The following is a 24,375-nucleotide window of genomic DNA, read 5'->3' as shown; positions in this document are numbered from 1 at the left end:
ATTTACCTGCATGCTCCATGGACAGTGTCCCCTTCCACCATCTCCATGCAGGTCAATGTCAGCAAATCAACAGCCTCACCATGTCAACATGGCAGCCTTCAGCTCAACTAACAGTCCACTTCAGCCCTTCAGAACTTCACTTTGGAGTAAGGGACACTTTGGACTGGAATGCTCTGCCAGGTGGCTTTGCACATAGTGACACAAACTCATCTCATGTACCGACACAGAATGGGTCTTCCATCTCTTAGCTTACTTGGATGCTGCCATCCGCTGTGGCTTGCATTACTTTTTCAGCACAGAGGGACAGACAGGCAGCTTCTTATGATTCAGAGCAGTCAAGTGAGCGAATGTGGTGCTGTCCAGCGCAGTGCCATGTCAATGTCATTAGCAGCTTACGCAGGAAACACAATCCAAATGGCGCCATCATATTGCCATGTCTGAAGGTCAAAGGCGACTATGGTCAGTCAGGAAGTACCACCATAGTCAATCAAGGAGCTTGTTTGGTAACATTCCAGTGGATTGACCATGGTCAGTTAGGTAATTGATCCAACCTGACTCCAGGCAATTGCATCCTAGCAGTCTGGGAATTGGGTCATTGTCAGACTAATGCACTATGAGAGAGAGTAGTCATGTGAATTGTACATCTGCCATCCTTGAATGTCAATGTCCTGCCTTGAAAAGCTGAAGGAATGAATTTTTGCTTCCAGAGATGTGTGGAATCATCACTGATTTTGTATTCTCACACACAAGGTGTGTTGGAGGATTTGAGCAAGTCCCACCACAATCCCTGAACATGTCTTATTGCGTCAGTTTTTGTGCACATTCAAGTGCAGTGCCTTTGCTGCTGTCATCAAAGTCATGGTTCAAGGATCTGTGATATGAGGTTGTTTGCAGTCAAGGAATCATTTGCTTGTGAGAGATGAGCAATACTTGGCCACTGTAAGGAAGGCAAATGGAATGTTGGCTTTATTTCAAAGGGAATAGAGTATAATGATATAGAAGTCTTGGTAAAACTAAACAAGGCGCTAGTTGGACCCCAGCCGGAGAACTGAACAGTTTGGGACTCCTTATCCAAGGGAAAACTTTACTGGAGGTAGTACAGAGAGGTTCATTAGGCTGATACCCGGGCGTAGAGAGATTGTCTTATGAGGAGAGTTTGAGTTGCTTGGGCCTGTGTTTATTAGAGTTTAGAAGTATGAGAGGCAACCTTAATGAAACATAGAAGATTCTTTGGGAGCTTGACAAAGTAGGTGTGAAGAAGTTGTTTCCTTTGTGGCAGAGTCTAGAACAAGAGGGCATAATCAAGTAAGGGGTCACGCATTTAAGACCAAGATGAGGAAGAATTTCTCCTCTCATAGAGACATAGTGGCTGGGTTGTTAGCTGCATTCAAGGCTGAGACAATCAGATTTTTAATCAGCAAGGGAATCAAGGTCCAGCAAAATGGAGTTGGAGATCATCCATGACCTCATTGGGTGGCACAACTAATTCATTGGGCTGAATGGTCTACTTTTGCTTCTTCCTTCCCATCCCAGTATGTGTAACTGCAGTTCAAACTTCCACACAGCTGGGGTAGAAGGAGCCTGCTTTATATTTGACCCTGTTGGCCTGGACAGTTTGAGTGAGCATCCCCAGGGCCCTTTGGATCCAGGGGACCTGGGTGTGCTGAGATGTAGGTGAGGTGTAGGCTTCAGCATCACAGACAAAGGGAGGTGGAGGGGCCAGGTCCCCCTGGAGTGTACTGACAGGAAGCTCCTGAGGGGATCCTGTATATGGCTCCTACTTTTTTTGTGTGCCTGCTCATGCCATCCTATCTCCCTAGGAGGAAGGGCACAAGAGTGAGATCAAAGACCCTCATCCCCCTCTTGTCTTGCCATTCATGCTGAGGCACATACGGCTACAATGATGGTGTGCAGGTCTGACTGCATATCCAGCAGACACTGAGTGTGCTGGACCTGGAGCTCCACGGCAATAGTCAGCCTCTACATAGAGGCAGCCAGACATACACATGTAGGAACCAGCATGGTACTGATAAAAGTGGTTGACGCCTTCATCCTTTGCTACTGACTGCCTCTGACAAACTTTCCTCCTTTTCCTGTGCCTGTCTGAATTTTGATGATGTCAGTAATGGCTGATATCATTGTTATTGTCTTCTGCCTGGGCTCTGGTTTCAGCAGTCCGATGTGCCAGTGACCCAGGTTGTTTCTTTCACACTGAAGAAACTGTGAAGAGGTGCCAATGATGTGCTCACCAGATCGTGTTCCCAATTCTAATTTAGATAGGGAACACACTGAGGTGAAAATCTGTGAAGTGGTGGAGCATGCAGGTGAACACTTTGCCATTGCATCCTCTGAGGATTCAGTGGCTTCATGCTCAGAGGTGGAGATGAAAGTTTCTGCGACTGGTTGCTGAGGGCTGGAGTGGAGCAGCTGAGGGCTGGAGCGGAGCCGCAGAGGGCTGGAGCGGAGCGGCTGAGGGCCGGAGCGGCAGAGAGCAGGAGCAGAGCGGCACAGGTTAGGGCCAGAGCAGAGCGGGCTGGAGGCATGGAGCAGATTGACTGAGGCCCAGAGCAGAGTGGGGCCAGTTGTTTGACTGGGAACTGATGCGGTCGGTCAATGGCTTGCGAGCCCGGCCAGACCACATGTGGAACATCCCTGTGCTGATCTAATGCAATATAATATTTATCTGTAATCTGTTTGTCTGACTGTAATGTTTAAAATTTTAACTTTATTTCTTATTTTCTAACTTATGCTATGCATCCCTGTAAGGCAACGTAACTACTTTTTTCTTTATTTCTCTATTTTGTATCAAAGATTTGTACCTGTGGTGGCTCTGTGAGGAGTGTCATTGTAATCTTTTCACTGTACTCCTGTACTTCTGTACTCAAGTACACAAGACAGTAAACCTAATTCTAATTTTTCTATATGGAGGTTTGCTGTGTGACATTGGTGCCTGCATAAGGGAAGTGAAGGAATAGTTGTATAAAGGGATAAAAACTTGTGCAGGTGAAGAATGAGTTAGGGTTGGTGTAATGGGAGTGCAGCCCAGCATTGCACAATGAAGCTCAATGGGTTGGTTGCAACCCGACTTCAGTGACCAGAGAAGGGCAAAATTGAGCATTTTCTTCACGTGTGGAATGGTTGTAACATCATTCCCCACTCCTTACTTCAGTATTCACCCTTGTGGATTCATGAAGAGTAGGTCTTGCCTGACAGACCTCAGAGTTTTTTGGAGAGGTGACAACGTTAGTGGACAGATGTAAGTTGATAAATGTTGTTTCTATGGACTTATACGGACTTCCAGAAAGCTTTTGATAAAGTCCCATCCAAGAGACTGTTAACTAAGTTGGGAGCCCATAGAAATGAGGGCAATTTCCTGACATGGATAAGAAGTTGGTTGAGTGGCAAGAAAGCGAGAGTTAGAAATATGGGTAAGTACTAAAGTTGGCAGGACATGACTAGTGGTGTTCCACAGGGATCTGTTTGAGACTCAATTATTCACAATATTCATTAAAGACTTGGATAATGGCATTAAAAGGCAAATATCCAAATTTGCTGACAATACAAAATTAGGCAGCATTGACAGTGTTGATGACAGCATAAAATTGCAACAGGATATTGATAGATTAGGTGAATGGGCAAAGAACTAGGCCACAGACCAGCCAAGACCTTATTGAATGTTGGAACCTGCTGAAGGGGCTGAATGGCCTACGCCTGTTCCTATGTTCCTATTTTTCCTGCAATGAGACAAAAGGCGAGTTGAGTGTGCTGGAAGTGAATTGAAAAGAGATGCAGGAGAAGAGTAGTGGTGAGGTGTCTCCTGTGTGTGAGTAGAAAGCACAGGAGGCAAGTACGGTGGTTTGAGAGGGATGAAGTGGGTTAGAGCCATTGCATGGACATGCTGCAGATAATAGTGAGAGTTCTCATCCATGAGCTATGGAGAGAGCTGCGTGCATTGGCAGAGATAGAGTGAATTGTGACCCCATGCATATATAGTTACAGTCAAAAAGTGATAGCACTCACCCTTGTGAAGTGCAAAAGATCATTTGCTTTCTTTTTGCCTTGTTAGATATTTCTTTTAACCCAGGACACTTCACTAAAGTGAGTTGCTATCTGAGTGTAGACTGCCTGTATTTGGTGGTATGGCTTGCTTTAGCAGTCAGCAGAAAAAAACACTGCCCCCCTCCACTACCCAGTCCACCAGTACCTCATTAAAGATACTGGACACGGGTCTTTTCCTCTTTGTGCCGTTTCCTTGGGATAACATTGCAGGGTCACATGTTTGATGAGTGTGAAGGGCAGTTCCTTGCACACAGTGTCGACAGTACTGTGAGGCTGAAGTTTAAATATCACACCAACAACATGAACATCACAAAGTCCTGGCAGCAACAAGCACTTGTGCCTCACCACAGACGGACGCTGAAGAGCCAGTTGCACAAACAATGAGCTGAAGAGCAGAAAATGGTGTGAGAAAAGTCGAGATGGGTCATGGGGGATCAGCTACCATGAATCTCACTTGACAAAACGTTTTGCCAAAATATGGGAAAATTCAGACCAGAGTTAATGAGTTGAATTTTCCCATTTTTAATGGCCTGTCAATTTTGGGGAATTTCATGGAGGGTTTTCCTCGAGCCCTGATGACTTTTCTCATACAAGTTTCACTCAATAATCATCCTCTCTACTTCTATGGCTTCACTTGCACCATATCTTGCTTTGCCCGTTCTGGGACCTTCTGGCATTCACACAGTGGGTGCTGTGTTTAAACTTCAAATGACTACAACTTCAAACTCTTCAAACCAGGAGCTGCCATTTTACACATTTGTACATGCGTTGTTCTGCATGTTTCTGCACAATCCCAAAAGAGAATTTGGCCACCTCCTTCACTAACAGAGTCCCAGACGCCCTGGTGGACTGGGTAGTCGAGAGGAAGGCCATTCTCTTTGCCAAGGATGGCTAAAGGAGACCACAGGACCAGAGCCTGCTAGTCTGGTTTGAAGGTGCCATTCCAGTCAGTGCAATGTCCTCAATCCAAGAGAACACACAGTGTGCTGCAAGGGCAAATGACGTCATTTTCTCCTTGATACCTCGCACTCATTGTACCTTTGCCACTATATCCACGTCCCACAAGTATCATGGCCTCGCACATCACTGTTGCCTGCAACATTTCCCCTCACTCTCACCTATCTCCTTCACTTCACCACTCCCACAACAACTAAACCAATCTGCCTTTTGCACTGTCTCCTCACTCACTCGGGACACTTTGCCACTTTTTCTGCTCCATTATCATTACTGACATCTTTTCTAGCCACTTTCAGCAAATCCAATCCCTTCCTTTCTCTCACTGCAGGAGAAAACTGCCCACAATAGGGCTGAAAGAGCCAAGATGGTTGGTGGTGGGACTGACATTTAACTCCTTACCCAGCTTGGGGAGAAAATCCCTGAGCTTGTGGGAGAGGACCATGACCACTCACAGTGATACCAAGGCCCCCAAGATGAGGCAACCAAGTAAGATTCATTGTGCTGTGCTGTGTTGATGTGACAATTCCACTGCTGTGAAAGTATCCATGACATGCCCAAGCTTCTAGCCCATTATGAAATTCATTCCCTCTTTTGTTTTTTGAAGGCACCAGCGATACCCACACAACCTTCACCCAAAAGATCTGACCCCTTACCCCATCGGCTGCACCTTTCATCTCTAAGGAAGAAGCCAGTGAATGCACTGGCAAGGCTTTCTATCACAGCTTTCACCAGCTCTCTTTCTCTTTCTAGATTAAATTTAGGTGTACCCTTCAGTGAGCATATCACTGGTACATGCCCACAGCTGGGTTAAAGAATGAAGGAGTCCACCAATGTTATTAGTACCATGCTGGCTCCAACATGGAGTGGCATGGTGGCTCAGTGGTTAGCACTGCTGCCTCACAGCACCAGGGACCTGGGTTAAATACCAGCCTCAGGTGACTGTCTGTGTGGAGTTTGCACATTCTCCCTGTGTCTGTGTGGGTTTCCTCTGGGTGCTCCGGTTTCCTCCCATAGTCCAAAGATGTGCAGGTTATGTAGATTGGCCATGCCAAATTGGCCATAGTGTTCAGGGATGTGTAGATTAGAAATAGGGGTTATAGAGGGATGGATCTGGGTGGGATGCTCTGAGGTTCAGTGTAGACTTGTTGGGCCGAAGGGCCTGTTTCCACACTGTAGGGATTCTATGATTTTGTGTACATCTGGATGTCTCTATGAAGAGGATGGCAACTGCAATGGAAAATGAGGCTCAGCAAAATACTCACTGCTGGCCAGAAATGCATCCAAACCCGTACTTTGTGGCTTTAGCCAATGGAACTTTAAGGTAGGTGGGGGGATGGGGGTGTTGTGAGGGACCCTGATCTCACTCCAGGTGTCCCTTGGTCTCAAGAGACAGGGAGGTGCCAGAAATATCCAGATGGAGAGGAACCAGACAAAAACCTCCCAGATGTTTCGTTTCAGGACAACGCAGAAGTACCCAAACCCTGCACTCCCACTCACCCTATTACCCTGGTCTGTGGAAGTTACAACTGAGGATTATGAACCTACTCCAGGGCTTTTGAGCCAGAAACTGCCCCGAGGTAGGCTGCCCAAGTGAAAACGTTTTCTGTTGATGAATTATGACATGGTGCTCTCAACCTGAGATCTATACAGCCTATAGTTCCCTGCACCTGAGGAGTAGTGATTGTACAGGTGTACCTCATAGAATAAGTTTCCTGATTGGACTAGATTAATAGCCCCAATCAGGGAGTCCTGGCTGACAGATAAAAACAGGAATGTCAGACATCCTGTTCACTCTGACAGCTGTCTCTGAGGAAGCTGGTTCAGTGTCAAGGACTCTCCATGTGTAAATAAAGGGTGACTTGGCGACTGGATACTGGTCCTTGTGGAGTTATTTCATGGGGGAGCTCAGCAATATTGGCAAAGCTGACTGCCCGCGCTGTAACACTGACCTTGTAATGGAGAAATAAGATGGAGTCATGTGACCAGACACAAATTGTATTGGTAACATCCTTCATCTTTCTATGGTTTGATGATTGCTAGTCACATAAAAAGTACCTTGATTGGGATAGGATGATCAACCACATCCTCAGGTGCAAGTCATGTTCCAGTAGATGCCACAGATCGGAGATGGTGCTCTGCAGCAGCACTGAGTTTTGCTGAACTGGAAAATAATATATTGAGAACGATACGAACTGGACATTCTAAATCTCCTCCATATCCTGAGGGTGCTGATGGCTGCAACTTTTCCACCTGATGCCTGTTCAGCAGCAACTAAAGTTTGCCTTGATATAAACTGCCTTTGTGTCTCCTCAATTCATAAAGAATTTAGGGAGTTAGGTAGCAGATTAAAAAGTAGAACTTCAAGGGTCGAATCTTTGGATTACTCCTGTTCAGTGTGCTAGTGAGCTTAGAAATAGGCAGATTGTGCAGACAAACTTGTGGTTGAAGAGTTGTTGCAAGATGGATGGTTTATATTCCCAATCACTGGTTACATTTCCAGGCAAGGTTGGACCGATACGAGTCAGGTGGGTTACACCTGTTTCATAATGGACCAACATCCTTGTGGGACATTGCTTGTGCTATCCACGAGGTTTTAAACTAATTTGGCAGAGGATGAAATATGGATTAGAGGTGAGGATAGGGGCGATGCAAAATCAGTGTGGAAGGCAGACCATATTTAGTCAAGTTAATGCAAAGAGTCTCCCAAGTAGCAGATGTGTTGAGGGTGGTGATTTGTCCATGGGATGTGATAGTTTGCTATCATTGAGACATGGTTATGAGAGGGGCCGGACTGGCAAATCAATATTCCAGGATATAGGTCTTTAGGTGAGAAATGGGGATATAAAAGAGGAGGTGGTGCCAAAATAATGATCAATGAGTGAATAACTGCGATAAGGAGGATGAGGATAAGGTTCCTCATTGAGCCTGTAAGGGTAGAAATTAAAAACAAAAAAGGGAACAATCACATTACTGGGGCTGTATTCTTGACTCCCAAACTGTCAGAAAAGGTAAAGAATGGCACTTGTGTTAGCAAATCTCAGAAGTGTAAAAATAAAAGTGTAATAGAGAATTTCAATGTCCCCTATTAATTAGGATAGGCAGAGTGTGAAAATTTTAGAGGGAGCAGAATTCTTGAAATGTGTATAGCCTAGCTTTTTATTATTATTTTACCTATTTTTCCTAATCAACCTGTTCAGAGATGTTATTACACATCTCTGGAGCAGGTGGGATTTGAACCTAGGCCTCCTGGCTTAGGGGTAGGGACACTACCAGTGCTCCACAAAAGGGCCCCCAGGCTAGCTTTTATAAACCAACACATAGAAAGTACTTTGGGGTGGTGGTGGTGGTGGTGAGGGGAGGCAGTGCTGAAGCTAAGTTTAGGGAACAAAACTGGGCAGGTGATAAGCACCAGTGGGGAAACATTTACCAAAGGTCAGTGGTGCAGTGGTAGTGTCCCTACCTCTGGACCATAAGGCTTGGGTTCAATTCCCTCTGTTCTAGACCTGTGTCATGACATGTCTGGACAGGTTGATTGGAAAATTTGTTACCCCCAGGTCAGCACGAGCCCTCTTGTGGCACAATAGTAGTGTCCCTACCCCTGAACCAGGAGGCCTGGGTTCAAGTCCTACTTGTTCCATGGGTATGTAATAATATCTCTGAACAGGTTGATTAGGAAAAATACGTCACCACTGAACGGTAATATTTAAGTTCCTTATGGAAAAAGGACAAAGTTGGACAGAATTGAGGGAATGGTGATTTTAATATGATAAAATAGGAACTGCCAAAGTGGACTGCAACTTGTAGAAAAATTTATCTGTGTAGTGGGAGACATTTAAAAGGGTATTAGTTTAAAGATGAATGGGGGAGCAAACAAGTTCAGGGAACCCTGGATGTCGGGGAATGTTCAAGATTGGATAAGGAGAAAGAGGAAATGTTATCATTGATATTGTGGGCTAAAATCAGTAGAAACCCTAAAGGAGTGTAGAAAGTGCAGAGAGTTACTTAAAAATAAAATATGTGAATGAAGAAGAAGCATGAAAAAACAGTATCAGGTAAAATAAAAAGAAATTACAAAGGCATTTTATAAGAATATTGAAGGCAAGAGAATAAGCAGGGAAAGAGTAGACCCCATTAGGAATCAGAGAGCAATCTTTGTGTGGAGCCGGAAAACATAGCTGAATTTTTGAGTAACTACTTTGTATCAGTATTCACTACCAAGACAAATGATGTAAGTATAGAAATTAGGATTGTGATAAAATTGAACAAATTAGCATTCTGGTGGAGGAGGTATCAGTGGTTTCAACAGGCTTAAATTTGGATCAAACCCCAGGCTCAGATGAGATGTAACCTTGGCTGTTGTGGGAGGCAAGGGAGGAGATTGCAGGAACCAGGACATTAATTTTCAATGACTCTCTGGACACTGGAAACATGCCAGAGGCTTGGAAGACATTTATTTGTATCATTATTCCAGATGTGTAATAGCGATAAACTAGGGAACTATAGGCCAGTGAGCCCAACAGTGGTGGAGAAAATTTTGGAAGACATTCTGAGGGACAGAACTTGTGTCTCCATCTGGAGAGACAAGGATTAAATCAAGCACAGTCAGCATGTTTTTGTAAGGGGGAGATCATGTCGAACAAATTAGACTGATTTTCTTGAGATCACGAGGAGTGTAGATGAGGCTGCAGCAGTTGCTGAGTTTACATAGACTTCAGTAAGGCTTTGACAAGTTTACACATAGGAGACCAGTCAAGAAGTTGGGAGCCCTTGGGATTCAAGGGTTTTTGGCAAATTGGATCCAAAGTGGGCTTAATGGCAGGAGGCAGAAAGTTGTTTTTATGACTGGAAACCTGTGTCAAGTGGTGTACTGCAGGGATCAGAGGAAAGCTTTAGATTACAGGAAGATATAGACAAGCTGATTAGATGGGCTGTATGGTGGCGCAAGGCATTTAATCCTGATAAGTGTGAGGTGATGCATTTTGGGAGGACTAACAAGGCAAAGGTGTACTTGAATTGTTGGACCCTGGGTGGTGCGTAGGATCAGTGGGATCATGGTGTGCATGTACATAAATCATTGAATGCAACAGGTCAGCTGGTTGGGTCACTAAGAAAGCAAGTGGGATACTTGCCTTTATACTTTGTATAGAGTACAAGATACTTGCATAGAATACAAGAGCAAGGAGGCTATAATGGAGTTGTATATAACGTTATTTAGGCTACAGCTGGAGAACTGTATGCAGTTCTGATCACTACATTATAAGAAGATGTAATTGCACTTGAGAGGGTGCAGAAGGGCGGCACGGTGGCTCAGTGGCTCAGTGGTTAACACTGCTGCCTCACAGCACCAGAGATCCAGGTTCAGTTCCATCTTTGGGTGACTGTCTGTGTGGAGTTTACACATTCTCCCCATGTCTGTGTGGGTTTCCTCCAGGTGCTCCAGTTTCCACCCACAGTCCAAAAACGTACAGGCTAGGTGGATTGTCCATGCAAAAATTGCCCATAGAGCTCAGGGCTGTGTAGCTTAGGTTGGTTATAGGGGGATGGGTCAGGGTGGGATGCTCCAAGGGTTGGTGTGGACTTGCTGGGTCAAAGAGCCTGTTTCCACACTGTAGGGATTCTGTGATCTATCAGGACATTGCCTGGGCTGAAGAGTTTCACCTATAACAAGTGACTGGGTATGCTAAGAATGTTTTCCTTAGAGCAGAGAAGGCAGATGTGGGCCCATTTAAGGTGTACAAGATTATGACAGGCATAAGTAGTGTTGATACATATAAACCTTTTCCCTCAGAGGGTAAAGTGCCAGGGAGCTTAGATAAAAGGTACGGGGCAGGAAGTTTTGAGAGGTTTAAAGAGAAATGTATTCATCTAGAGTGATTAGTATCTGGCACTCACTGCCTGAAAATGAGATAGTGATGGTAATTATCACAACACACCAAGAAGTATTCACATGAAAACTTGAAGCACCATAGCACCCAGGCTCAATTCCTGGGAAATGGGATGAGAGTAGATAGGTGCTTGATGACCATCATGATCAAAGGACTTCTTTTAAAGCTGTAATATTCTACAACTTTATAACTACTTTCATTACACAATTTTTATATGGCTGTGACAGTGGCAATAACTTCTGTTGTTGCTAGATCCATTCTGAACAGCTGCAATGAACTAATATGGGGAATATCAGAGACAAAACAGCTCTCAGTGATGTGAAGTATCAGCAAAGTAGTTATAAATTGCACTTTACAGCAGGAATCAATGTGGTGGGACATAGACACCTCTGACGAGGTATCTCTACATGCATCTGACATATTTTGTTCTTATTTATTTGTATGCAACATATCATGTGGTGCCAAAATGGTAGAAGATTGTAACTACAGTAGGTTGCTATAATCTTAACCCATCCCCAAACCAAATCACCCAAGAAAACACACTGTTTCATGTAAGAGCCCAAGTTCTAACACACTTACAGTTCAATGTGACAGGAAAGTATGTCTTGTGCCATTGTGCAGCCTGTGAGAACTTTTGGGAATTGTTGACTGCAAATGACACTGTGGTTTGTCTGTGATTAATTCTGTGATTAGTAGAATTAATTCGTAGTTATCATTGACACTGTCAAGATTGCTTGTGGCTAGGACTTTTAATCTATACTGTTGGTGAATGCATGAACTGCACACTTAGGTTAATATGTGTCATTCAAATCTATGAATGCCAAACTAATGAACTTGGTCCTTGAAGGCCTGCACAACCTCACCTGCTCCCACAAACAAATTAGAGTAAACTTACTGCGCCACTCAGTTTGCTGAGAGCCATTTTTATTTTTATTGCACAGTTGATATTTGATGGATCATGCTCCTGAGAGTGAATTGCTAGCTCTGTCAATTATTTTCAGTGCTCCCAGCTCCGTAAAAACGTCAGTCCCCATCAATCTCATCAGCTTTGAGCCTCCCCACATTCTCACCTAACACTTTATTTAACTATTAACGTCCCCTAATTTTCAGCTGAGTCACATTGCCTTGCCCAATATAGTTATCTTCTTGTCTCCTCTGTCTCTCCCCACTCCCATCAACCCGGGACCTCCCATGCCATAAATTGGCTCCAACCATTCTATGTGGAGTTGCTGCTTTTCATAGTTTAATTGCCCCTTCTACAGCCCAATGTACTGGCTCCAATCCACTTGTTTAGGCATCCCACTTTCCCCAACATAGCACTATACCCCCCGCCCCCGCCCCACCCCACCCCACCCCAGCTAATTCCCCTTGACTTTTACTGCACAAACCTGCAGGATTTCTTTTCAAGCTGTAATATTCTACAACTTTATAACTACTTTCTTTACACCATTTTAATATGGCTTTGACAGTGACAATAACTTCTGTTGTTGCTGGATCCATTCTGAACAGCTGCAATGAGCCAATATGGGGAATATCAGAGACAAAACAGCTTCTCAGTGATGTGACTCATGACCTTGGCACACCCTCAGGACCAAGTTGAGAGGACAGCCCCTGACTGAGGATGACCAGATCCCACTGACTGATTTCTGTACAACTCTCCTGCAGGACTAACTGTGGCCTAAACCTTGAACTGGAAGAATGCAGATCCATAGACATTGATTGCACTAAGCACCCAAGTGATCATGGCCAACCTCCTGGAGTGACTTTAGATCCTTTCACTCGACTAAGAACTACTCCCCTGAGACTTACAGACATTGTGATTTGATTGAAGCATATTCATTTACCATGGAAGCTGCTGGCATATACTACAAGTGTGACATTGCTATGCCATGGTGCCATAGACGAATATGTCAGCTCCCCTAACTTTTCAGTGCTGGCAACCATGGAAAGCTACCTGGCTTTCTATCCGTGTAAAGGCCAGGCCAGACAAGGCAGACTACTGTGAGCATGTAAGTTCTGAATAATGTGGTAGTATGCTAAAATGCAAGGCAAGGCAGGCAAAATTGCTGTGAGCATCTAAGGAAACACAAGGTGAGTGAATGCTAAGAAAACAAGCTAAGTGTTCTTAGATGCACTGTGTTCTAATGCATGAGAGGGTTCTGGTGTCCCTATATGTAGAGTGTAATGCTGCTGCCAGGTTAATTATAAGGTGTTGGTGCGCTCCGAAGTGCGGAGGTGAAGTGTTGAAGTATATTCTGAGTTACTTCAAAATGTGCCGTGAAGATGTGGTAATGTTGATATTTTGTTGGTGCTGACATCTGTGGGTGTTGAGCCATTACTACACAAAAGACATCCTGTTTAAACCAACTGAATTCAACAGCCAAAACAAAAGACACTAACACTTACCACCTGAGTCCAATAATAGTAAACTCAACTTAGAAGTATAGATTTTGATCCTGACAAGACCGAGCAATTTGCTATGGATCAGACCAGACCAGCTCAAAATATTTTGAGAGGATAGCCTAGACCTTAACTTGTTCTTATTTTAAAGGTAGATGTGAAGTGCGTGTTCTAGTTGTGATGCGACTGGTCAAACTACTTGATGTCAAGCAAAATGCAACTTATTTAAACACTATAGTTAAAATACAAACAAAAGAAAGAGGAATTTAGAATAACTTAACTATTGGAAAACTTAACCGAATAATAGATACAGTGCCTATTACTAATTAACTGTTCAAATTGAATAACATCCCATAAACACACCCCTATTTACCTTCAATCTGAAATTAACCTATAACAAGTAGTTAAGTTAGTAACTTTTACCAACCAACGAACTTATTGTTTTCCTGTGATGTCACTATTTTGTGCTGGGTCCCTGATCTAACACTTTAATTCATTTTGCTAAGAAAACCCTTACAAACTATGAGCCAGAAAAATAAGCACCTCTTCCCCTCTGCACTGAATTCCCATGCTGCCTCCAAAGTCCCCATGCTATATGCCGTCTCAGGTTGTGTCTCACTCTGGATGTGAGCATTCCTTCTTGATACAGCTTACTGGTCATGTGTTTTCAATAGGTCACCTCTTTATTAGAGCTGAAATGATTCTCACGAGTTAAGCTTCAATAGGAATCAATACCTACTGAGGCCGTACTCAGGTTTCAGGTGATTGACTAATACCTGTCTCTCAGCCAGTTGAATCAACTACCTTACCACCCTTTTAACTAGACTATTAAATTTTAAACATTTTTAAAATGGAGAAAGAAAAATAAGGTTTACCACTCCCATTTCCATGCTGCCTCCAAATTCCCTGAATTATATACTCACTCAGGCTGTGTTTCACACTGGATGTGATCTCTCTTTGCTGACTGTGCACAGTTTACGGATCCATCTTTAGCTTTGTAAATCTATTTCTTTCTTAAAATCTATTAAGCAACTTCACTTCCACAGCCTTCTGTGGTAGGTAATTCCACAGGCTCATCACCTCTTTAAATGAAGAGATTTCTTCTCATCTCATTTCTGAAATGGCCTATTGCGCATCCTGAGATCAAGGAAAAAACAAAACTTGCTGGAGAAACTCAGCAGGTCTGACAGTATCTGTGAGAAGAAAGCAGGTAACATTTCAAGTCTGGTGACTGTTCATCAGAACTGAGACTGTGACCCTGTGTTCATGAACCCCTGGCCAGGAAAACATCTTCTGTGCAGTGTGCCCAGTATTTTACACTTGTCACTGAAATCCCCTCTCATTCTTCTAAATTCTAGTAAATACAGGCCCAGTCAACCTAATCTATCCTCATGTAACAAACCTATCATCCCAAGGATCAGTCTGGTGATCTTTCATTGCACTCCTTCAATGTCTTTTCTTTGGTTAGAAAACCAAAACCAAAACACAATATGTCAGGTGTACCCTCACCAAGGACCTGATTAACTGAAATAAGACACCCTTGCTCCTGTCCTCAAATCTTCTCAAAATAAATGTCAACATATCACTTAATTTCCTTATTGCTTGTGTACAAGATTTTCCAGGTCAGTTTGTACATCCATCTTTTAAAATCTATCACCATTCAAATAATTTTCTCCCAATCTGTTTTTCACACCAGACTGGGCAACTTCACATTTACCTACAGTGTACTGCATCAACAAGTACTCACCCACACACTCAACTTCTCTAACTTGCCCTGATACCACTTCTTATCCTCCTACTTCACTCATATTCCTACCTGATTTTGTATTATCAATATTACACTTAGCAGTATTACACTTGATAGTAGAGTGAATGTACTGTAACCAAGTTTACAGATGACAAAAATTGGTGGAAAGGTCAGCGGTAAGAATGTCACAAAGAATCTACAAAGGGATATACACAGGTTAAGTGTTTGGGCAAAAACTTTGCATATGGAACACAATGTGTGAAAATGTGACGTTATGTACTTTGGCATGAAGAACAGAGGAGCCAAATATTATTTAACTGGGGAAAAAATTGCAGAAGCTGCTGCACAGAGGGATTTGGGGATTCATGCATGAATCACAAAAGGCTAGCATCCAGTTCATTGAGTAAAAGGGAAAGAAAATGGATTGTTGGCTTTTATTTCAAAGGGAACGGAGTACAAAAACAAGAAGGTTTTACAAAAATAATACAAGCCACTCCTCAGATCTTATTTTTTGAATACTATGAGCAGTTTTGGTCTGCTTATCTAAGGAAAGTTATCCTGGCATTGGAGGCCATCCAGAGAAGGTTCAGTAGGTTGATTCTGGATGGATTTTCTAAAGAGGAGAGGTTCAGTAGATTGGACTTGTGCCAGCTGGAGTTTAGTAAAAAGAGAAGAGATTTTCTTTAAACATATGTGATCCAAAGGGGTTTGACAGGCAGATGTAGAAAGTTTGTTTCCCCTTGTGGGAAAGTCTAGGGGCATAATCTCAGAATATGAGGTCTCACATTTAAGACAGGAGGGTGTTTTTTTTTTACCCTGAGTGTAGTCAATCTGTGGATTTTTTTTTTGCACCTGAGGGCTGTCAAAGTTGGATCATTAATTATATTCAAACCTGAGGTAGAGCCAACTTTATTCAGAAAGGGAAGCCAGAGTTATGGGATAAGACAAGAAAGTGGAGTTGAGGATTATCATGGTCTCAGTGAATGGTAGAGCAGACTCAGTGGGCTGAATGGCCTGCATCTATCCCTCCATTTTATGGTCTTTTGATCACTGTGCAGCCTAATTTTCTCCTCTGTAGGTTTAAAGAGATGCCTGTTGTAGAAATCAGAGATTGTAAATCCTACATTTTAATAATCCCATATTGCATCAACGTAGTAGATTCACACATAGTCAAACAGTCTAATAACAAAAACTATAAAATGCACCCAAATGGACAGAATTTTATGAAGCACGTGGAAGTCTTTCATTTTTTTGAATTGTATTTAAAAGTGTATCATGGCTAGTGATACAAGAGATTTAAGCTATTAATATTTTAACAGTTTTTTTTAAATTTGAGACCATTGATTAATGCAGAAGTTTTAGAGTATATTGGTTTTACCCTTATAAAATCATCAATTAAGTGAACTGGATTAGACATTGTTCACATGTAGGTTGCTAATATTGTGATTTCACTTCCAAAATGGCTCAAATTTAATATCTATGTTGTTTTACCACTTTCCTATCTGTTGCCACGTTCCTAGTTCCACAAGCTTGCTGATATACCTGTTATTTCAGTCTGACCCAGAAGTAATTTAAAGATGAGCAGAACCTCATGGATTAAGGGATCAAGTAACTGATTTGAAAAGATAAAAATATTACAACAAGATAATACATTTAACTAAAATATTTGATATCTGTATTATGGTACTGAATGCAGAAAGACTGGTCTCCACTATCTTTGTTTTTACCATTTTGATCATGCTGAATGGGTTGTCACTTAATGAAGATTATATTCATAGCCCTTCCCATTGCTAACTATATTTCCAATTAAATTTTAATTCTATGTTATTATAGTTAATTGTCCAGTCCCGATGAAAAATCATCGATCTTAAACATTAATGTGGTTATCCGTCCACATGTTGTATGACCTGTTCAATATTTCCACCATTTTCTGTTCTCCTTCAGATCTCTAGCACCTACAGTATTTTGATTTTGTATGCATTATCACTTGTATTCTGACTTGTTTATGACAAATGTAATGAAGGATTTATGTTCCTGTTTTGTTTACCTGATTCATGTATTATTGTACTTGAATGCAAATTTCAAACCACATCCACTCATCATTTTAAAGTTCTGCAGTTTGAAATACATGTAATAGTTTGCCCAAGGCATCTACTCCAACAGAATATATTGTTAAACAATCAGAAATATATTTCCAATTCAGAAATAACTATTGCAATATTATACCAAACTGGCATTTTAACTACCATGGGCTCCTCCCTTTACAACACGAGATTATTTTAAGTAAAATGTAATACTGCAATATACACAGCCAAAAAGTCAAACGTATGCCCACATTTAAAGGAATAATGTCTCCACTTTCAAACTGTGAAAGTAATTATAGTAACTCAGACCTTTGTAGCAAAGAAGGAGGCCATTCAGCCTATCTTGTCCCTACTCATCAGCAAAGATTTGACAACCCTAATCCTATTTTCCAGCCCTTGGCCCATAGCCCTGGAGGCTACAACATGCAAGTAAATATTTAATATTGCAGAGATGTTTTGAGAATTTCTGACTCAACCGCTCTTTCAGACAATAAGTTCCAAGTATCCGTCACTTTGAGTGAGAACTCACCTCAACCTTTCTCTTAGCCTTCTATCTCTTAGATTAAATCCATGCCCCAGTGTCATTGGCCCCTCTACTAATGGAAAAAAAGTGCCTTCCTATCCACCTACTCAGGCCTGTCATAATCACATACACCCCTGTCGGGTCCCCATTCAACCTTCGCTCTTTCAAGGAAAATAACCCTACACTCTACAAATTTTCTTCATAGTTCAGATCCTCTAGTCCAGGCAACATCCGAGTAAATTTACTCTTCACCCTAGCTGGTGTATTCACATCCTTCCTTTAGCATGGTGACAGGAACTAAAGACAGTGCTCCAGCTATCGTCTAACCAGCTTTTAATACAGTTCCAGCATAACCTACCTGCTCATCCACCTCCCCTGCTACCTTCTTGGATCTGTGGATATGCACACCAACATCCCTCTGATCTTCAGTACTTTCCAGGGTAAAATCCCTTGCATAATTAGCCCTCCCCAAGTGCATTACCTTAGATTTTTTAAAGTTGAATTCCATTTGCCACTGCCCTGTCCACCTGATCAGTCCATTGATATCCTTTTGCAGTTTATGATATCCTCCTCAGTATTTACCACCCAGCAATTTTGGTGTCATTTGTGAACTTCTTGATCAATTAAATCCAAATCATTAATGTACACCACAGACAGCCTCTAACATGCTACTTTGCCTTGGGTCCTATGGGCTCATACTTTCTTGACTAGTCAGCTATGAGGAACTTTATAAAATTGCCTGGCTAAAGTCTATGTAGATCAAACCAAGAACATTGCCCTCCTCAACACTCCTGCTTACCGTCTCAGAAATTTTGATCAAATTTGTCAAGCATTCTTTTAACAAATCCCTGGTTAATCTGTAAATGGCTGTTTGGGGTATGCAACTAACAGTGTGTTTGCCCTCTTAGTGTTTTTTTACTTCTTTGTAGCTCCATTTAATGATCTTTTTAAGGTATCATTCCTCCTCACTACACAATTTATTCCTTAATCAATATTGCTGCTACCCCTCCTCTTTTATCTCCATCTCTGTCTTGTCTGAATACCCCATAGATGGGAAGATTGAGTTGCCAACCCATCTTTCAGCCAACTCTTGGTCATAACTATGATATCATACTCCCCACATGCCTAACTGTGCCCTTGGCTCACCTGTCTTATTCCTCAGGCTCCTTCTATTGAAATATATTCAATTTAGCCTTGGTAAATTAATTTCTTTCTTATCTAGCATATATTAACCTCTGCCTTTCAGACTCACTTATTAGTGAGTTAACTTCTAATTCCTTCTCACCTTCTCTTCCCTCCAAACTATCCCATTGTCCCACCAATCTAATTTAAACCCACTCCCAACTCCATTAACATATTTCCCACAAGGATGTTTGTCCCATTTCTGTTCAAATGTAAGATTTCCGATTGGTACTGGTACCACCTCCTCAGAAATGGTCCCAATACCTGAGGAATCTCAAGCTTTCCCTCCTGCATCATCTCTCCAGCCACATATTCACCTGCCCTCTACACTCCACTATCTATCTATATCTGAGACTCCTCCACTCTCACTACTGCTTTTAACTCACTGCTACCACAATTGAGTCCTACATAGCTCTGTCCTTGGTCAGTCTGCTTCTGAGAACTCCCTGCTTTTGGTACTACTTTTAACCTCACTGCCACCACCCCCAACTCCCACACAGGTCTACTGCCAGTCTGTTTGCTTCTGTCTGACCTCTTCCCACATCTCTCAATGATGCTGATTGCCAGTCTCAGGATCCTAATGTCTTTTGTTCCTTGCCCCCTTGCAATTGAAACTTCAACCCTGGGAAAAAGCCTCTGACTATCCATCCTATCCATGCCTCATAATTTTGTAGACCTCTATCAGGTCTCCTCTCAGCCGCCATCTTTTCAGCAAACACAATCCTAGTCTTTTTAACCTTTCCTCATAGCCAATGCCCTTGAGACCAGGCAACATCCTGGTGAACCTTCTCTGCACTCTCTCCAAAGCTTCCATGTCCTTCTGGTAGTGTGGTGACCAAAACTGCACATAATACTTCAAATGCAGCCTAACAAGGGTTTTATATAGCTGCAACATGTTTTGCCAACTCTTATACTCCATGCCCCGGCTGATGAAGGCAAGCATGCCATATGCCTTCTTAATCATTTTGGCAACGTTTAGGGAACTGTGGACTTGCACACCCAGATCCATCTGTATGTTAATGTTCCAAAGAGTTCTGCCAATTACAGAATAAATCACATCTAAATTTGATCCTCCAAAATGCGTCACCCCGCATTTGTCTGGATTAAACTCCATCTGCCATTTCTGTGCCCAAGTCGTCTATCAATCTATATCCTGTTGTATCCTTTCATAATCGTCGGCACTATCAGCAACTCCACCAATCTTTGTCTCATCTGCAAACTTACTAATCAGACCACCCACATTTTCCTCCAGATCATTTATATATACCACAAACAACAGAAGACCTAATACTGATCCCTGTGGAACACCACTACTTATCAGTCTCCATTCTGAAAAACACCCTTCCACTGCTACCCTCTGTATTCTATGGCCAAGCCAGTTTTGTATCCATCTAGCCAGCCCACCCCAAATCCCAAATATGTGCTTAGTCAAGACTTGATTTAAAGCATTCTGCCAAATTTAGTTTGTATCTATGATGTCAGTATAGAAATTTTCAAACTGTTCAATGCATTTGAATGGGAGGCAGACAATGAGATGCAATTTTTGCGCAGTTTAGAGGAGTAGCACATCTTGGGCAGCATCGTCGGAATCTCTGTGTTTAATTGAGCATTTGACTTGGCTGAAGTTGCTATCTGATTTACTCACAAATAATGGTGAGTCCTGTTGGCTTCAAAGAAACAATCACTGAAACGTCCAGACCATCATAAATACTTTTATTTCTGTTATTACAAATCCAATAAACATTCTCTAAAATGTTGAATTTTTTAGAATATGACCACAGCGTTTTAAACATATTAATGCTGGATATTTTTATGTAATTAGCATATGTTATTTGTGTTTCAGAAATATTCTATATCATCTCAATGAGTCATCAAGACAATTCTCTGTCATGAAAGAAGCTGTTAACCACTGCAAACTTCAGAAGACAAACCAAACTCTATCCAAAATTGTGTCTATGGTGCGGAACAGCATTAGATCTGCTCAGGTTTACTTAAAGACAGGTTTGGATGTGTTTGAGAATATTCAAAATACAAAAATAACAAACTGACATTTAGAACTAGAAAAATACAATGTAGAGGGTGGAAGATTTTCTTCTGCAGAGGTAGATACATTACTGAAAACTTACACATGAATTTCTCAAAGGGCCCACTTACAATCGGAATTATATATGGGGCCAATTTCAAATGCACAAAATAAACTATTTAATGGTTATCTTCACTGATAACTAATGGTTATTGTGAACAACTGAGTCAGGCACTCAAACATATTTACTTACAGAATTCAAATTTGCCCCAATTGTTTTACTACCTATTTGCAATGATAGGATAATGTGATGCTTGTTGATAATAATTATGTGGAGACTCAATCTTTGAATGATTAGATATTTCCAGTCTTCTAAGGTTGTTAACTATGTGATTGAAAAGATTTGGAAAAATAAATGCACATTCACAGAAATAATACATTCAATCCATTAACAGACTGAGCAATGAAACCAATGAATGTTGTATAAGCACTTAATTATTTTCATTATAAGCTACCTTCAAAATGGGCAATTAATGAAATTGACAAAGTCTTCGAGTTTTATTAGGCTATTAAAACATAATGTGCCTTTCATATTGAGGTGTATGTTATCTTGTATATAAGAGTATTGTTCATTGCAACCTGTGGAATAATGTCATAAGGCAAGATAATTTGTGTCAAACAAATGCCTTGTGTAAAACAGTGACCACTCTTCATTTTTAATCTGTCAAGTGGAACAGACAATGAAAACTTATATTTTGGATTAATATGCAGAAATGTGTTATTGTAATGTCCTCTTACATAGCCGAACCATTGTGTTTTGACAATTGAATGCATATAGAGAAACTGAATCTTCGGTACCTGTTTAATTTGTAAATCAAAATGCTGGCTTATGAAAGATATTACAGTGTGAAACAATAGAATCATGTTTTTTATTCACTATCGTGACAGATCGCTGCCTAAATCTTTAATGTACTTCTGTGGTACTTCTTTATTTTGATGTGCAGGAAAAGTTTAAAGTTGTAACATAATTTTCAAATAATCAAGTTAAATTTGAAACCACTTGTTCCATAATTGTTAATGACTTGAAAGGTCACATGATATGTTTCTTTCTGCTCAAGTGAACCTGAAGATGCTGGAAATGCTTTTCTATCAGTTTGACTTTCTTCAAAAGCTGTGAAAAAGTTCCCTTCAGACTATCTCATAAATATAGACACCAGGAGATGTTCTGCTCCTTCATTTAAAACTTATCAGAGCAGAATTATAATGTATGAGGCTGTACTTTTACCTGCAAATTATGAATTATTAGTTTGGGCTAAAGCATAGTTATTGGCCTGAATTAATGGCCCTGTAACACTTTTTTGACCAATGAAGGAAGTTACGCAGACTGAAAGGTTAATGAATCCAGTGGTACAGGGTGTAACACTTTAGCAAAATGACTGAGTGGCAAATAACATGTAAATCAATGTCATCAGAACAACATGTTCATTTTCCATAACTCACCAATTCTTAGTACAACACCAAACAACTGTGACTCTTTTGGTTTAAGATTATACTCCTGTTTATGTGTGTGTCTTTATGAAAAATAAGATCAAACTGAAAAATATGCTCCATACGTCACAGTTAAATTCCACGCAGCAAGTTGCCGACATACGAAACCTCATGCACAATTCAGGTGGCTCAACGATTAGGAGATTATGCAAATCAAAAATGGAAGATAAACTGGTAAAAATAACGAATCTTGATGATAACGAATCTTCAAAATAACGAATATATCAGTAACTAATCACTGAAATTCCTATTTTTGGTTGATTAGTCAAAAATCAGAAGTGAATGTGAAAGGTTTTTTTTTCGATGTTGTTCTAAAAGGATTGTAAATAGTGACAATAAACAGAGAGTGCCAGAGAAACTGAACAGATTTGGCAGTATCCGTGGAGAGAGAAACCGTCTTCCTCAGAGTTCAGTGTCATACTGGACTGAACATTTCTTACTCTACAGATGCTATTGGATTTGCTGAGATCCTCCAGCATTCTGTGTTTGTTTCAGATTTCCAGCATCTGCAATATTTTACTTTTCTATAATAATGACAATTTGGCTTTCAATAACGTTATTGGGTTACAAGTAACTGCTGATACCTGTAGACAAACTCACTTCATAGAGAAACAGTTACTATGATCTTTCACCTTCCTCTGAGTTGAAAATGTTGGCTCTTAAATTATACAGTGTGCTACTTGGTATGCAAAAGTTAGTGGAAGAATTGAAAATGAATTCCTGCATTAAAATAAGAGAAGAAGGAATCACACTCAATTATGTTGGGGATCCATATACTGTAAACCAATGGAATAGTTTCAAGAGTGCATTTTAAGAAATCTACTTGTATAGATCTTAATCGAACAATTACTAAACAGAGTTCTACACCATGTGGCGTGAAGTTCAGATATGGGCAGATAATTTTTTTTAAAAATGCAAATTAAGCATGTTTGTTACCAATTATCAGCACAACATATAAAATAGAACTTTTGTGATTGTCAGCTACAAATGTGGTTGATGAGTGCATTCAACCCCTGATACCAGATTTACAAACATCGGCTGAATAAGGAAAATAATAATCTAAATGTGATTTAAACTAAGACAAAATATCCAGCTATCAGGATAAAATGGACTTATTTTCATATATATTGTTTAAACATGGTGTAGACCTGGTATAATGGCAAAATATTGCATTTGATTCTTAATCGAGAAGCTACGGGTTTTGATTTCTCATAGACAGTAAGAAGCTGTCATTGGTTATTGATCAAGCCATCTTGTGGAAATTTACTTTAAGGCTAATGCGGAGAGGGGAAATTAATGGGAGGTGATCTTCAAATTTCACCCATATTTGATGCAGAGTTGGTAATCTATTCACTGCGCCTGCTAATAATTTCAGTGGAATGCCTGAAATATTATTAATTCAGTCCAAAATTAATTCAGTCTCTGCCAGCTCCTGCCCCACCAAACTTATCTCCACCTATCTTGACTCCATTTTCTCCCCCTTGGTCCAGGAACTCCCTACCTACGTCCGTGACACCACCCACGCCCTCCACCTCCTCCAGAACTTCCAATTCCCCGGTCCCCAACACCTCATCTTTACCATGGACGTCCAGTCCCTATACACCTGCATTCCCCATACAGATGGCCTAAAGGCCCTCCACTTCTTCCTGTCCCGCAGGCCCGACCAGTCCCCCTCCACTGACACCCTCATCCGCTTAGCTGAACTCATCCTCACCCTCAACAAATTCTCTTTCAATTCCTCCCACTTCCTACAGACAAAGGGGGTGGCCACAGGTACTTGCATGGGCCCAAGCTATGCCTGCTTCTTTGTAAGTTATGTGGAACAATCCCTCTTCCGTAGCTACACTGGCCCTATCCCCCACCTCTTCCTCCGTTACATTGATGACTGTATTGGCGCTGCCTTGTGCTCCCATGAGGAGCTTGAACAGTTCATCCACTTCACCAATACCTTCCACCCCAACCTTAAG

General features: G+C 41.4%; 1 protein-coding gene across 1 annotated transcript in view; it reads left to right on the top strand.

Moving 5' to 3' along the window:
* The window catches only part of LOC109939135 (inactive N-acetylated-alpha-linked acidic dipeptidase-like protein 2), a 221,019-nt gene extending 197,119 nt beyond the window's left edge, over nt 1-23,900 (top strand). The window contains exon 7 of the mRNA XM_048604809.1: nt 20,681-23,900. Coding sequence (XP_048460766.1) covers nt 20,681-20,885 — 205 coding nt within the window. The 3' untranslated portion in view covers nt 20,886-23,900. The remainder of the gene's footprint in view (nt 1-20,680) is intronic.
* The last annotated feature ends 475 nt before the right edge of the window (nt 23,901-24,375 follow it).

This window comes from Rhincodon typus, chromosome 13 (assembly GCF_021869965.1).
Source record: "Rhincodon typus isolate 14 chromosome 13, sRhiTyp1.1, whole genome shotgun sequence".
In the NCBI taxonomy this organism is placed as follows: domain Eukaryota; kingdom Metazoa; phylum Chordata; class Chondrichthyes; order Orectolobiformes; family Rhincodontidae; genus Rhincodon; species Rhincodon typus.
This window is presented reverse-complemented; position numbering and strand designations above follow the sequence as displayed.